Source organism: Maniola hyperantus, chromosome 14, assembly GCF_902806685.2.
Source record: "Maniola hyperantus chromosome 14, iAphHyp1.2, whole genome shotgun sequence".
In the NCBI taxonomy this organism is placed as follows: domain Eukaryota; kingdom Metazoa; phylum Arthropoda; class Insecta; order Lepidoptera; family Nymphalidae; genus Maniola; species Maniola hyperantus.
Genome location: NC_048549.1, coordinates 5,206,084 through 5,222,311, shown reverse-complemented (window position 1 = coordinate 5,222,311; position 16,228 = coordinate 5,206,084). Strand labels below are relative to the sequence as shown.

Genomic DNA, 16,228 nt, shown 5'->3' with positions numbered 1-16,228 from the left:
GTAACTTCTAAAATAAGAGTTAAAACTAAAAAAAAAATATGATGTACATTACCATGCAAACTTCCACCGAAAATTGGTTTGAACGCGATCTAGTAAGTAGTTTTTGATTTATCGTGCAAAATGTCGATAAAATACGATTGTACTACGGAACCCTCGGTGCGCGAGTCTGATTCGCACTTGGCCGGTTTTTTTACAACGGCTTTTGTACGGTTCTGGATTCTAGCTCTTTTGAGCTTGCAAGTTTACAGTAGCTGACAATATTGTCCATTGACCTTTAGAATGAGATTTCGGCTTTGTAGAGTGTTGTCTCTGTTACTCATAGCTATGTGACGTTTTGTCGGTCTCAACTACAAAGACAATGCTCCCTCTACGAACTGCTATCTCTTTCTAAAGGTTGACGTAAGATATTTCCTGCCATATATTGCAATGTCATGAACTTTTTGCTGCTTGTTCTCTTCACACTCCTCCGCGCTATTTATTATTGTTTCCAGCTTAGTTCACTGACTTTTATCCTCTAATCAAACATCAACGCTATCAAAGGCTTAAAAAAGCTAGAATCCAGAGCCGTAAAGCCAGTTAAAAAAAATATCAACGCTGTCAACACGGTAGGCGTCAATGTCAACTTTAAATTATTCAAGAATCAAAATAAGAATGAATTTCAACCATTTCAACGACAAAAATTGTTTTCATGTTCACATAAGAATGTTTTAAAGTTATAATTTAATTGTAACTTTTTAGTGTTACGATCGTTTATTGTTGTGTGATTAGATTTCGATGATATAGAAAAAGTGAGCAGTTGGTATATATTTGAAAATCTATGCCTAACGGTTTCAATATGGGTGAGGCGTATTTCAATTTAAAAAGGAAACTGGAAGAACTCGGGTATAATAGTACATTACCCGTAGATGCCGTACCTTTGGTAGAATGCATATTTGCAGATTTGCTCCAAACGACGCGCAGCTTACAGCATTACATGGACCTTTCCAAAGAGGCCCTATTGCAGAGAGATTCTTTGATGATGGAAGCAGAACCATATAAGTGTGACAATGTTAGACTTATACAAGAAAATAACCAGCTACATAGAGAATTGATGCAGCTAAAAGAAGAAAACCTAAAAGTAACTAGGGACAGTAAGAGAAAAATAAAATCTTTGACAGATGAGCTTTCAAAAAAGGAAACTTCTATTAGCAAGTTACAACATGATATACGGGACCTAAGTTTAAGAGGTTTGTGTGCGGAAACATTAAGTAGTCGCAATAAGAGTAGAAGAAAGGATGGGGGGGATTTTCAAGTATCAAAAATTTGTATATGTAATGATAAAACTGATTTTGCTGACAAAGATATTTCGGAACTTAACAAAATGATTCAATCATTGCAAGACCGGAACAGTGAGTATTTTGATGAGATTACACTGCTTAAAAATCAAATAGAACATAGAGATAGTGAAATCATTAGATTAAATATACTTTTAGAAGGAGGAAGACCTTTAGCCGCTTTAAGTAAGGACTTTTATAATGACCAACCCGATGTAAAAATACAAAAACTCATCAAACAAGTCAAAGAACTAGAAAGAGCAAATGAAAACATGCAAAAAGAAATTGAAAACAGTCTAGAAAAGCAGCACGAAGCAATGCTCCGTGCCTTGGGTTTATCTGATAAGAATAAAACTTTACAGGAAGAATTGCATAAAGTCGATAGATTAGCATTAAAAGTGGAAGATGATTGTAATAAACGATTAGCCTCTATGATGAATGAAATAAACTTTTTGCAAACTAGAATAGACGGTTTAACTCTAAAGAATTCTGAATTAGAAAGAGAATTATCACATAGAAGTTCTAAAGAGAATTCTGCTGTAATTCAAAAACTTCAAGGATCATTAACAATATCATTGAAAGAAAAGGATGTTCTGCAGAGAGAAATAAAAGATTTAGTTGAACTTAACAAAAGTTTACAAGATAAAATACTTTGTTTGTCTGAAGTCAATAGAAATTTTAACACAAAGTTGAAATCTGACAGTGAAATTTCCAGAGATAGTCCCAAGTGCCTTATGAAAGATGAATTAATAAAACTGTTTGAAGATGAAAGAAGAAAATATGAGACTTACATAATGAATATTCAGGATAAATTGAATGATACAATGAACCTTTTTAAAACTAATACTAATAAAGACAGTAGAAAACAAGTCAGTCCAGAATTGTCTTCTAATAATGCATTTATTAGGGACTTGCATTCTAAGTTATGTGAAAGTGAACAAAAGATTCTTATGTTGAAAAAAGAAAATGATGAATTAAAAGCTAAAATGTGTACCCAACAGGACTTTAATAGGAATAATTACAAAGATATAATAAATCATCTTAACACAGAAAACTCAGAATTGTCAAAGGAAAATATTTTACTTAGTCAACGATTGAGTCAATACAAGTCTTTAAACATAAATAATGATAGAGGTAACTTGTATAAACAAGACTCTCAAAGACTTATGGCGAAAATTGAAGATATGACCAAAGAAATACAGTTGTTAAAAAATGATAAACAGGAATATCATTTACGGTATAAAGAAGCAACAGAACTAGTAGATAAGTTAAAAAGAGATTTAATCCATAAACAAAATGAAATTGAGCAGTTAGACGAGGAAAATCGCTCTTACAAAATGACCAACAGAACTGGGAAGGCTTCTGCAGATCAACTCCGAGATGAATGTAACTTTTTAAGAGAACAAATTAAAAAACTGCAAACAGATTACATCAATGAAAAATCTTTAGCTAACCAAATAAAAAATATACAGTTGGAAACTGAAAGAAATAGTGTTGAGGTGCAAAATGAATTTATAACTACTCAGAAAAAACTAAGTCTATCTAAGGATACAATTCAAAGCTTAGAACAAAAATGTAAAGATTTACAATCGGAAATACTAAAACTAAAGAATGATAAAGTAAATTTAATAGATAATATTAAGGTAATAGACAAAGAACGTGACAAATTAGTTATTGAGTTAGATCACAAAACTGAACAAATTGGAGTTTTAGAACATAACATTAAATCACAGTCATATGATATAAATAAGCTGGAAAGCGAAATTGCTGACTTGAAAAGAAAACTTAATTTAAATAAAGTATCTGAACATAAAGTTGTTGATTATGAATCACAAATTAATTTCTTAAATGCAGAAATATTAAGGATAACTCAACAATTGGATACAGCCATTATTGAAAACAAACATTTACAAAATAGTTTAGCAGATGCTAATGGTGCTTTACAGCTGACAAAAATTGAATTAGAGAAATCAAAGAGAGATGTAGATGGTTTGAAACAGCAATTGCAGCACTATGTAGCAGAGATTAGAAGAATTGAAGATCTGCTATCCCAAAAAGAAGCTGAAAGGTCTGATATGCTTGAACAATTTGCAAGTCTTTCTGTAGAAGCTAATATATTAGAGAATACTAATCATTCTTTGGAAAGTGAATCAGCTTCTAAATCATTACAGTTACAATCATATGTGAATAAAATACAGAATTTGGAGGAAAAGCTGATGGATAAAAATTGTATAATTGAAAGCCAATCAGCTAGAATCACAGCAATGTCATGTAAAATTAGCCAATTAGAAAATGAAATTAAGTTAATTACAGAAGAAAAAACCATTCTTGAGCAAAATGTATCATATCTAAAACAAATGTGCAGTAATTTGCAAGCAAATAAAAATGCGGTTGGAACAGAGAACTGTGATTCAGAATTAAAATTATATGAAAACCGAATCAAAACCCTTTCGAATTCTAAAGCTAAACTGGAATCAGAAAAAAAAGAACTAAAGGACAACTTAAGCACTACAGAAACATTATTATCAAATGCAAGAAGGGAAATTGTGGAATTGAAATTGGCACTACAAGATGCCACAACAGAAACGAAGTCTTTACATGAACATCTCAGGTTAAACACTAGGAATGAAGACATTGAACAGGTAAATATATATCTATACTAATATTATAAAGAGGTAAAGCTTGTAGGGAGTAATCTCTGGAACTAATGAACCGATTTTGAAAATTCTTTCACCAGTAGAAAGCTAGAGGTTAGCCTTAGATTATTTCTGATTGACAGGCATATTTTATTTCAAAATGATTAAAGATGCCTACGAAAATTATAATAAGCTACCTGTGCGAAGCCGGATCGGGTCGCTGGTATATTTTTACATTAAATTTATACTGCACTAGTTAAGAGGTTATAAACTATAATAATATGTTATACTTTTTGGTTTTCAGAACATTTTATCACAGGAGAAATTAGAGCTTCCTCTTATATTAGGCGAAACCATTGAAGAATTAAGCCATGAAGATGATGACAGTGACCACTACCATCATGAGCGCACAAGTCATTCAAAATATACACATAGTAGTACACTTTAAGGTACAGTTCTTGCAATTCACGAAGGCGAGTGAACTTTACTTGTGGTTACATCATATACAAGGACATTGTGTAAGTGTGCATGCATGTCGGACCAATCAGTCGCGAGCAAGCGCTTGCAAATGCACACATTAACTGTACCTTACTTATACAGCATAAGCCACTTGCCCTCGTGAAATGCAAGAACTATATCTTATTGAAATGAAATGATTGATCTTATTAAAGGGTTAGTTTTAATGTTAAATGCAATGAATGATGTTTGGAATGTCTGATACAATTCACATTTTGTACTTTTTAATGACTAATCATGTTGTTGTCGATATGAAATAGAGATTACAATTAGGTATACATAAACTAAAGTTGATAATTATAAACATAAAGCACTGGTATTCTTTTCCACAGGCAACAACATTGTTAAAAATTATGGCTCTACTGTTAAATTTGTTACATTTGGTGTATAATTGAATTTGCACCGAAACAATTTATTTTGATTGCCATAGTTATGGCAATGATAATAAAATTAAATAAAGTAAAAATGAAATATGTTTGTTTTAATAAAAAGGTTTAATTGTGTTACTTTGTTTTTTCATTTTAGGACAGTTTTTTAAAATATTATCATTGTCTTATTTATTGGCTTAAAAATAAAAGGAACAATTTATAAATTAAAAACCAAGTTTATTCGTTTTCCTTTTGATATACTGAGTTTTTTTTTAACTGGGACAGTAAGGGGAAATCCAAAACCATATGAGACAGGGAAACTGTCTTACAAACCTGTAGGTCTTTTTTTGTGAAAAGAATTTTGACACCAGTTAAAAAAAACTGCTCTGTATAGATATTAAAAACTTGATACATCATTTTAATACTTTCCTATATAAAATTTATACTATACAGATACACCCAAATTATATTAGCTAATATTGCAGATTATAAATGTCTAATTGTGAGATTGATCATTTTAATTTTGCATACAATCAAATTTATACAAACCCACAGGATTATTAAAACCTAAAGCCAGGCATATGAATAGTTGCAGATGTTAGCTAATATTTGATATATTTAATAATACATTCTTGAAAATAACTCAATATAAAATTTTAGAACACTCAGATATTTATAATTTAGTCTAGATAAATAGGTACCAAATTGAATCTATTCATATAAAATAAAAATATTACTTGAGCTATGATTCCAGTTATTTTTTAAAACTCAAAATACATAGTTACTTCAGTGTCATTTAGTACCACCACAATGAATAAAATTCAACAATTTTTTATCAACAATTTCATACTGTTAGCTTAACTCCATTTGCAAAATCTAATAGAATGAATACCTAATTCATTCTAGACAGAGGTAGGTGAAAGTTTGTATTCATTGATAAGTACACTAGGAAATGAAATAAAGCAAAATACATAAGTATTCTATATTAAAAAATAAATAATTCTCCAGATTATATACACAAAAAATGTCTTTGCCAATTCCCTATATAAATTTTGGCTAATATTTACAATAGGTACTCAAAATTAAACCATTGCACTTATGTGATTTTTTTAAAGCTATAATTATATACAGTCCATGTATAATGTTAATTTTCAGATTTCGGTGGGTCTAATTAAGATCAACAATAAAGCAATGCAGCTGAATCAAACCAATTGCTTTCACATTTTAATTGTAAAACATAATAGATTTTTTATTATATATTATAATTAGTAATCAATCAATAGTTTTCAGGGAATGCATATTGTGCTTAAAGTGTGCATTACAAACTGTCATATTGTATAGCACATCTAGTCAAGGCGGCTAAAGTATTAAAAATTAATAATTTTTCTGAATTATATTGTATTCGAAACTTGATAGTGCCTTTCAATCTACCTGTATGCCACTAACTTCAAAGTATCGACTTTAAAGTTAGTAGCAATGTTTAAACTCAGTCATATTTCTAAGATAATTATAATAATCCTAAATTTTTACAATAAAATCAATTATTCAAATGACCTAATTTTGGAATAAACAAATATTTGCTGGCCACTGTGCTATCACTACTACAATAGTTTACTTTTAAACTACAGTTATATGGGATTGTATATCAAAAGTTCCTTTACATTTACTACTCAGAAGACTTACTATTTATGAAGAGTAAATGGTGTCACTTAACAGTGAGCATAATTTGATACTGATACACTAATGAGTATTTTCATATAATTATACGATATATAATTACAATTATCGATGCAAACACATTAGGAAATCATGCAAAATTAAGCACCGTGTCTGAAGATTGTTTTATCATACTACTATACAATGATAATTGACATTACTGTAGTTCTAAACTTCTTTATATTGTTCAAACCATTAACCATTGTTACTCTCACATGTTTTACTACAGTGTAGCTAAAATCCTCGTGAAGCCAATACCAGCTCCAAGTAAAGTCTGTCCAATGCCCCATATCATGGCGTGTATGGGAGGCATGGCTAAGTTTGCGGCACGGTAAATGAAAGCTACAGCGGCACTACTGGCTACACCTGAGGTCACTGGGCTCACCACACCCATCACTATAAGTAACACAGGGAAAAACTTTCCGTATTTGTGCTTCCGGAGGGTGCCAAAAGCAACGAGCGCTGCACAGGTGTGAACGAACACGGACGAGCACAGAGACCACAAAAATACTGGGTACCACATCTCGCCGAATGTGTCTAAAGCGTCACGAGGAGACAGTCTCAATATATCCACAAATGAATCAAACTCTGATACTCGGAATTCCGACAACATGTCATACATGTTGTCTTGAGAGTTTGAATGCTTACAGGCATCGGGGCAGTTGTGAACATGAATTCAAGAACGACACAAAAAAAGCAAAACTGGAACTGCTTTATGACGGTTTGAACAGCTGAATTAATTTAGTTTAGCTAGAACATAGTGTTTTGTATCAGACTAGATATAATAATAGACCATCGTCCATGAAAAACTATTGTTTGATCAAAGCCTTTCTGAATATTTTGAAAAATACAATTTTCATCGAATTTTTGTTCTGACATTTTGTTTTGACAATTGAATTGACATTTCCATTTTCCTTTTTTTAAAACTGGTTTTATGGCTCTGGGTTCTAGCCTTTTTAAACATCCATTTTCCATGGTGCCCCAAACTACAGACCACATCAGAGAGTCTAGACCAGAGAGTAAACCATTATTTTTTGTCGTAGCTTAACGCCAGCATGTAGCGCTGCTATTAAGCTAACGACATGCGTCTAATGCGTAGACTGACTAAAAAGCTAGACTAAAGTACTGTGTAACCGCGTCTGAGATAGCGATAGCACGACGTAACGATGAATAACACGACAATTACCATTGTTTAGTAGTCAATATATTTGTACTAACTGATCAACAATATTTGTATTAAACTTTTTTTATGTGAAAACAAGTAAATAACTAATGAGAAATAGGAAATGATGTCACGAATTCTTAAAGTTTGTTTTGCAACTAAAGTTGCATTCCTTGAAAAAATCGGTTACACGATTAGGGACAAAAAATAAGCTGCGTCTCTGTTTAGCACTTTATCTGTGCTCTTTTTTTTAGTGTGAATGAGAAAGCTAACGTACGTTCCTTTGTCTAGATTTTTTACTCCGTCTACGGTCTAAGGAAATGACTGTAATAAAGATTTTTTTTTGCAGTGCAGTGCTGTGCAGTGCTGAGGCCGTGGAATGTGGTCCAGCCATTATGCTGCATGTGGGGCCTCCATAAACCATAGACCATGAAAACAACTCTGAACTTAGATACAAATTGAATCGGAAAAATAAAAGTCTATTGTCTATTGCTGTGTTTCTCGACGATTATACAAATTAAACTTGAAATTTATTTGTGATATTCAGCATAAGTCTAATTTAAACTGCAAGTAGGTTTCTACTTTCTGATAATAAGATCAACGTCAGGGACTATCAATTTTTAGATAAAGGTAAGTCCTCCAATAATAAATCGATTACTTGTATGAAGTTCGCGCGTATGAATGTTGAAATCAATTCTGAATCTGTCAACAACAGGCGTCTGGCATAACCTCTAGAATATATTATTTTTGAGCAATCGGCGGTGCGTTTTTTTACCGCGTGTTATTATAGAAATTTGTGTTCGTGGCTCGGATAATTTTTTAAATTGTACCATGGGGAAAGTAAGGTCTGCGCCGGGGGCGCCCCGGAAGCAGGGCTTTAACAAATCGGGACATTCCATGAATCCCGAGAGGCCTACCGAAGGTTTGAAAGGCGTTGGAAAACCTAGAACTAAGGGAACAATAAAGAGGCTTCAGATGTACCGTAATTTCAAAGCCAAGAGAGATAAGACAGGTAAAATTTTGACACCTGCCCCCTTCCAAGGTTGGCTGCCATCCGGCACCCAAGCTAGAGTTGAGCCAAATCAAAAGTGGTTTGGAAACTCTCGGGTGATATCACAAAATGCATTACAAAAATTCCAAGACGAGTTCGGAGCTGCTGTCAAAAATCCTTATCAAGTGATAATGAGGCCGACCAACTTGCCAATAACATTACTCAATGAAAAAGCCAAAAACGCAAGAGTTCATTTGCTTGACACAGAAGGGTTCGATAAAACATTTGGCCCAAAAAAACAAAGAAAACGAGTCAACTTAAAATTTAATGACTTGGAAACTTTGTCTAAGTCTGTCGAAGAGAATGCTGAGAAGTATGACGAGACTAAGGATATAGACAGAGTCCGTGAAGATAGTGGCATGAAAGATGGTCAGAGGGAGTGGATATTTGGTGCAGGGATGAGCCGAAGAATTTGGAATGAATTGTACAAAGTGATAGATTCTTCAGATGTATTGTTGCAAGTACTCGATGCTAGAGATCCAATGGGTACCCGTAGTCCATATGTGGAAAAATTCTTGAGAGAAGAAAAGCCACATAAACAATTAATATTTATTTTAAATAAAGTGGATTTGGTTCCCAACTGGGTAACACAACGATGGGTGGCAATCTTGAGCTCTGAATATCCCACAATAGCTTTCCATGCATCTATGACACATCCCTTTGGTAAAGGTTCACTTATCAATTTGTTGAGACAGTTTGCTAAATTACATATTGATAAAAAACAAATCAGCGTTGGCTTCATTGGCTATCCAAATGTAGGCAAATCTTCTGTTATCAATACACTGAGAGCTAAGAAAGTGTGCAAAGTTGCACCTATTGCTGGTGAAACTAAAGTCTGGCAGTATATAACACTGATGAGAAGAATTTATTTAATTGATTGTCCTGGCGTTGTGTATCCTTCTGCAGAAACGGATACTGAAAAAGTTCTTAAAGGTGTAGTAAGAGTTGAACTTGTGCAAAACCCTGAAGACTATATAGAAGAGGTAATAAAAAGAGTCAGAAAAGAGTATCTTGTAAAAACATACAAAGTTGATGGATGGGATACTGCAACAGAATTTTTGGAAAAATTAGCAGCTCGCACTGGAAAATTATTAAAGAAAGGAGAGCCTGACATTCCACAGGTATCAAAAATGGTTTTGAATGACTGGCAACGAGGCAAACTTCCGTTTTATGTTGCACCTGAAGGATTTGAGGTACCGTTACCAAAGCAGGATGATGCAGATAAAGAGGCAGTGAAAACAAATGAAGAGAAAAAAGAATACACTCCTAGTGAGGGGACAGAATTGGAGGCAAAGGATGAGACATCGGAAAAACCAACTCTAACTGTCAATAAGTTAGTGATAGCACAAGACTTTGCTAAGATCAGGGTAGGATTGCAGTTTGATAATGATGATGATGTGAAGCCTCTTGATAAAATTGTTGTTCCTGAAGAGTTACAAGGCATAGATGAAACACTTGATGAAAGCAAATCACAAAATGGAGAAGAAGAGAAAAATGAAACTGTAGATGACAGTGATTCAGATATTAGTGAGTTCTATAGCAACGATGAAAATGTATGCAGTGATGTGGAAGATCATTTGACAAATGATCCGGAGACTGTGAAAGAGTTAAAACGAAAGAGGCTCCAAGTAGCAAGTGGCACATTCACAGTGGAAGAGGTCGCACAGAAAAGAAAGAAACTTAAGGCAAATGATGATGCATCTACTAAGAAGAAAATGACTGCTAAGCAAAGACGTGCATTGGAAAGGGCGCAAAAGCGTACGAAAACAGGAAGCAACTTTTATGAAGTATCAAACGTTAAAAACAGAAACAGAAATAGGAAGAAACCTGTTTAGGAATTCAGTCATAGTTGCTATTATTAACTGGATCGTGTCCGCAAAATTTTAGATTGTTTAAGAATCTTAAAGCAACGCTATTTGCTGATTTTAAACGAAGCCTATTTTATGTAATCTGCTACTACACCCTATACAAAATTATTGTATAACTTAAGAATTTAAAATGCTAGGTCAGATTAATCTTTTAGTTGAAATAAAATAATGATTGACAAGAATCCTCCTCTTTTATTACTTCCACCTTTTTTTATCATCAAGTAAGTAGCCAGCAGTACCACAGTACTCTACTAAAATTACAGTCTACAAATAAGCTTATAAGCAATACATATACATATTATATTTACCTACATTTATACCCTGAAAACCAATTTTTGAAATTTAATTTTTTACTAGTTTATTAATAAATCTTTATTGATGATCATTAGAGATTTTACAGATGTCAGGCGGTCACACGTTTTGCATTCGCATTCTGAGCCCTGGGGCTATGGTGTAACTTATAGTCCGCGTCAATTAAATAGTCGTTCTTGAAGTTAGCCGCAAAACGCGTCGCAGCAGCATTTTTAGGCGTCAGTGGGGCACGCGACGCGAGGTAGCGGAACACACCAGCCCGCGCGCCACACCGCACCTCGCGATCATCATCTGCATTAGTATGAGTGCTATACCTGTACACGAACGCGTCGACGCGCGAGCTCGCACTTGTATCGTAGGTCAGACGCGACTATTTAATTGCCGGGAACTAAGAATACCAAATTAACATTACCTGTGATTAAAGCTGTTATGTGGTACAATAAAAATGAACTTTCTGGAAAACGTGATGATTTGATATTGCCATATTAAATGACAGTTGCAAGGTCACAGCTCATTAGGACCAACCGACAGTCGGTACACGACCTGCACCGCCTTGCCTCGTGCTGTTAGTATTCTTCATTCAGCGAGCGAGGCGATCCGCTGACGCTACGGAGTTGCTCGCTGATGCTAGGGAGTTGCTCACTGACTCTACGGAGTTGATGTAGCGAGTGCATGCCCATAGAAGTCCATATAAAGAGTAGGTACTAACCGCACTAGGCGAGGCTGTGAAGGTCGAGTGCCGGGTGGCTCTAACGAGCTATGACCTTTACCCACAGTTTGCGTACCCATTACGCACGGTCGAGTAGTCGCCCGGCGTCTAGTAGATCGTGCGAAATGGCTCTTAACTTTTAAAAGTTACACTAAAGTCTGTAAATTCAATCAAGCGTGCAGTTGCTGTATGCCCCGCAGGTCGTCCGTCAACGCGGTATTACTGTAACTATGTTTTCTTCGAGTTTGGATGGATTTTGTTGGCATTCTGGTTAATAGGTATCAAGAAGAAAAAGGAAACGCGAAATGCTTAAGCAAAGGAAACGTGAAATGCGCGAACTCGTGGCCGCCGCGCGTAACATCTTGTGTCAGTAAATTTAAGTTTTACTTAAAATTAAAAAAAATTAAGTGGTGATTGTGGTAAAGAAAACTAATTTAATCGCAAGAATATTCAATTCTTGTGATTAAATTAGTTTAATGTCCACTTATAAATTCTTGAATTTGTTTCGATCAACTTTCTTTTCAAGCGTAAATTTTCTATTTATACAAAATCATAATCTTCACAAATAAAACAGCTATGAACAAGCTAAAGCTTATGACTGTCCGCGTGGATTTAAGATTTTAAAAATCCCGTTGGTACTTTTTGATTTTCCGTGATAAATAGTAGCTTTAGTTATGTCACTCTCCAGGTTTTTAACCACATACATATTATATCCATGCCAAAAACCACGTCGATCCGTTGCTCCGTTTTGGGGTGTTTGAAGGACAAATCAACAAACAAACACACTTTCGCATTTATAATATGGGTAGTGATAAAATGAACATGTAGGTAACATCCCATTATCAATGGGTATTAGTGGAATAACCCAAAAAATCTAACTACAAAATTCCTTGTTGGTAATTTTTTAGTTTCAATTAAAATAAGCTATGCAACCGGCGACAGGTACCTATATCTAAGTACTTAATATCTTTTTTAGAGATGAGAATTATTTGGTTACAAAAAATTTCAGATGTCTTCTGGAAGTGAAAGCGACGATGACTACATGCCTGAAGAGCCTGTTCAAGTCTCTGAGGAAGAATCTGCAGATGACGAAACTAACTTAGAGTATGAAAAGGAAGTAGAACACAAAGCTAAGAAAAGAAAGTCTGAGCAGCCTTCAGAAGGTAAAAAGAAACTTAAAACAAGAAATAGTATTAAATATATTCAGAATAAAGAAGAAGTGACATCTGAAGAAGTAGAATTAGCCGCTCAAATCCCAGAAGAAGATAAAAAAAGGGAAGATGATCTATGGGCCAAATTCTTAGAAGGAACTGACACGAAACCAAAGTGTAAAAAATCTGAACCCAGTCCTATGTTGACTATAAAATCCGATAGCGATGTGGAACCTACACAAGCCAATGTTAGTAAAGACAAAGAAGACGATAAAGAAAGAGAGAAAAGAATATTCGAATTCGCAGGAGAAACTATTGTTGTTGAAAATAATATGATAAAAGAAAAAATTAAAACACCAGAAACTACTGCTACAGGTGTGTACCGTACCGTATATCGACCATAATCTAAAAAATGCCCCGGTCCTAAAATAGTTTTCTATATCCACACTAAAATTGTTAATTACTTATGCGCAAATGTATTTTACTTCTCTTACTTTTTAGGGTTTCGTAACGGAGCCCTATTAATGTCACTCTGCTGTCTGTCTGTCTGTCCGCGTGTCACAGGTATCTAGCTCATAGACGGTTCTTCAGGTTTGTAACCTGAAGTTTTGCTATATGGTGTAAAATCATCATCATGACCGGCTCGCTACAGAGCACGGGTCTCCTTTCAGAGTGAGAAGGGTTTTGGCCATAGACTACCACGCTGGCAATGTGCGAATTGGCAGACTTCACACACCTTTGAAAACTCTCAGGCATGCAGGTTTCCTCACGATGTTTTCCTTCACCGGCAAAGCAAGTGATATTTAATTAATTAAAAAAACGCACAAACGGCGACCTTGCACTGGAAAGCGCAGCATTCGAATACCACTAGGTGGACGGACGACATTAGGCGAGTCGCAGGAAGCTGCTGGATTCAGGCGGCGCAAGACCGTGGCGTGTGGAAGTCCGTACAAGGGACCTATGTCCAACAGTGGACGTCAATCGGTTGCTGTTGATGATGATGATAATGATGGATTAAAAGAAAATCTATGTTTTCAGTAAGCAAACTAGAAGAAAAGTCCCAAAGTCGAGGCGGTGGATTATCCAATATTTTAGGTCAGCTTAATAAGAAGAACACACTATCGACGCTTGAGAAATCTAAACTAGATTGGCTTACTTATAAAAAAGAAGAAGGAGTAGAGGAAGAAATTGCAAGTATTAACAAAGGGAAAGCCGGGTAAGTTTGGATACTGGAGAATGGAGATATAATCATTATTATTTTATACTAGAACTAGCTTATATGCTCGCGACTTCGCGTGGACATATTTCAAACCCTATTTCACCCCCTTAGGGGTTGAATTTTCAAAAATCCTTTCTTATCGGATGCCTACGTCATAAAAGCTATCTGCATGCCGAATTTCAGCCCGTTCAGTAGTTTGAGTTGTGCATTGATAGATCACCATTTCCTCTTATATATTTAGACTCATAGTCAAGATAGGGGCTTTTTTAGAGGATGATTCAAACGATATGTGTCATAACTATATGCAATCTATTAAAGTTGTGTACACATGTCTGAATTGTCCTCTAAAGAAACTCCTGTCTTTTCTATGAATTTGGGTGTTAAAAGTAGCTGACCTGAAATCTGCATGCCTGAGAGTTCTCCATAATGTTCTCAAAGGTGTGTGAAGTCTACCAATCCCGACTTGTTGTCTATGTCAAAAGCTAGCAGACAGACACACTTTCGCATTTATAACATTAAGTAGTATGGATTAAAAAAGTGTTCTTTTAAATGTTTAGCCATCATTGACCTTAGTAAAAAGTTAACTTTATTTTCAGGTTTCTGGACCGTCGCGATTTCTTAGAAAGGGCGGACTTGCGCCAGTACGAGATTGAGAGAGATTTGCGTATGAGCAAACGCAGCAAGAGATGAATAGGTAACAACATAGGCAATCTGTAGACACGCTTACGAGTAGGTACATACTGTAGTCCGTTCATCGTAACCTGACGCGTGAGAATTGGCACCATTGTTGCCTTGTTTGCTTTATTCCTTAGAAATTAGAGCTTATTATCGTGTGATTTGCAATGGTGCCAACATATTCTTATGCGTCAAGTTACGATGAACGAACAATACGTTTGTGTGTCGACCTTTTAAACTCATGCTATAACTGATTGTTAGAACTTCTTAATAAATAACGCAAATTAAGTTGTGTTTTATTACTACTCCATTTGATTTTTTTTAAATTGCCAGTTATGTAAGAAAATTTAGTAGCTTACTACACTGTATCCGCGGAAATAAGTTAGTAGGTATAGCGCTCTCTTTGTTACGTAATCCATACTAATATTATAAATGCGAAAGTGTGTCTGTCTGTCTGTCTGCTAGCCTTTCACGGCCCATCCGTTCAACCGATTTTGATGAAATTTGGTATAAAAGATAGCTTGCATCCCGGGGAAGGACATAGGCTTTTATCCCGAAAAACCAAAGATTTCCCACGGGATTTTTTAAAATCCAAATCCACGCGGGCGAAGTCGCGGGCATCATCTAGTCCCATAGAGGCAAAAGTCTCAGTGGCCGTTAACCATTTTGAATCACCAACCAATCACAAACGAAACTGTTTTCTAATTGAATTCCAAAGGTTTTTGAAAACATTTTTGTCATTGGTCCGGCGAAGTGCGAGTTGGGACTCGCACTTGGCTTGTTTTTACATCTATCGGAACTTTTAGAGAGAAGAGTCAGGGCGTGCCAGACCTTCCTTATTTTATAAAAACTGAAAGTTTCTCTGCGTATTGACCCCAAGACTGAGAGGAAAGTTTGTTTGGGTCATGGTGGCTTTGGGAGATAACGAATATAGCACACAAAACACCTTTTTTACTTTGTATAAGAGATACAAAGTGATAAAGGGTGTAAAAATTCTTACGTCAAAGTATGAAGTCTAATTTTTTTATATTTTCTTCGGAGTAGTATTAGAAATCACGTCATGCGTTGCAAGAAACTTAGTGTCCTGGGAACCCCCGCCAGACACCCTTAAACGATAACAAATTTACAAGATGTCTGGCAGGGGGTTGCCACTGTACTGTTTGGCAATACATGACGTGATTTCTAATCTGTTTAAACTGAAACTGAACTGAAATTTTTAGTATTTGTTGTTATAACGGCAATAGAAATACACATTCTGTGAAAATTTCAACTCCACCTATTACGGTTCACGATATACAGCCCGCTGACAGACGGACAGACGGAGTGCAGAGTCTTAGTAATAGAGTCCCGTTGGCATCCTCCGGGTACGGAACCCTAAAAACCACGCTCCCACGTATGAAATAGGTTCAATATCAATGGGCCGCCATTACCGTATTTCGTTTGTCCAATAACTATAAGTAACAAGCTCGCAAGGTCCGTTTCATCCATTTGCCTCAATCACGACAATGAGAGCGACTTGCCACAATCAATTT

General features: G+C 35.2%; 4 protein-coding genes across 4 annotated transcripts in view; 2 read left to right on the top strand and 2 right to left on the bottom strand.

Moving 5' to 3' along the window:
* The window catches only part of LOC117988603 (pyrimidodiazepine synthase-like), an 82,150-nt gene that overhangs the window by 31,195 nt on the left and 34,727 nt on the right, over positions 1-16,228 (bottom strand). The window lies entirely within an intron of this gene.
* Positions 610-4,968, top strand: LOC117988275 (centrosomal protein of 135 kDa-like). Its single transcript, XM_034975400.2, has 2 exons — positions 610-3,955; positions 4,254-4,968. The coding sequence occupies exons 1-2, from the start codon at positions 818-820 to the stop codon at positions 4,395-4,397; spliced, it is 3,282 nt and encodes a 1,093-aa protein (XP_034831291.1). The 5' UTR covers positions 610-817; the 3' UTR covers positions 4,398-4,968.
* Positions 5,050-7,453, bottom strand: LOC117988299 (transmembrane protein 170A). The gene has a single exon (XM_034975430.2). The coding sequence runs from the start codon at positions 7,169-7,171 to the stop codon at positions 6,773-6,775; it is 399 nt and encodes a 132-aa protein (XP_034831321.1). The 5' UTR covers positions 7,172-7,453; the 3' UTR covers positions 5,050-6,772.
* Ns2 (nucleostemin 2) lies at positions 8,392-14,984 on the top strand. The gene is made up of 4 exons (XM_034975281.2): positions 8,392-10,558; positions 12,661-13,177; positions 13,841-14,018; positions 14,618-14,984. The coding sequence occupies exons 1-4, from the start codon at positions 8,543-8,545 to the stop codon at positions 14,709-14,711; spliced, it is 2,805 nt and encodes a 934-aa protein (XP_034831172.1). The 5' UTR covers positions 8,392-8,542; the 3' UTR covers positions 14,712-14,984.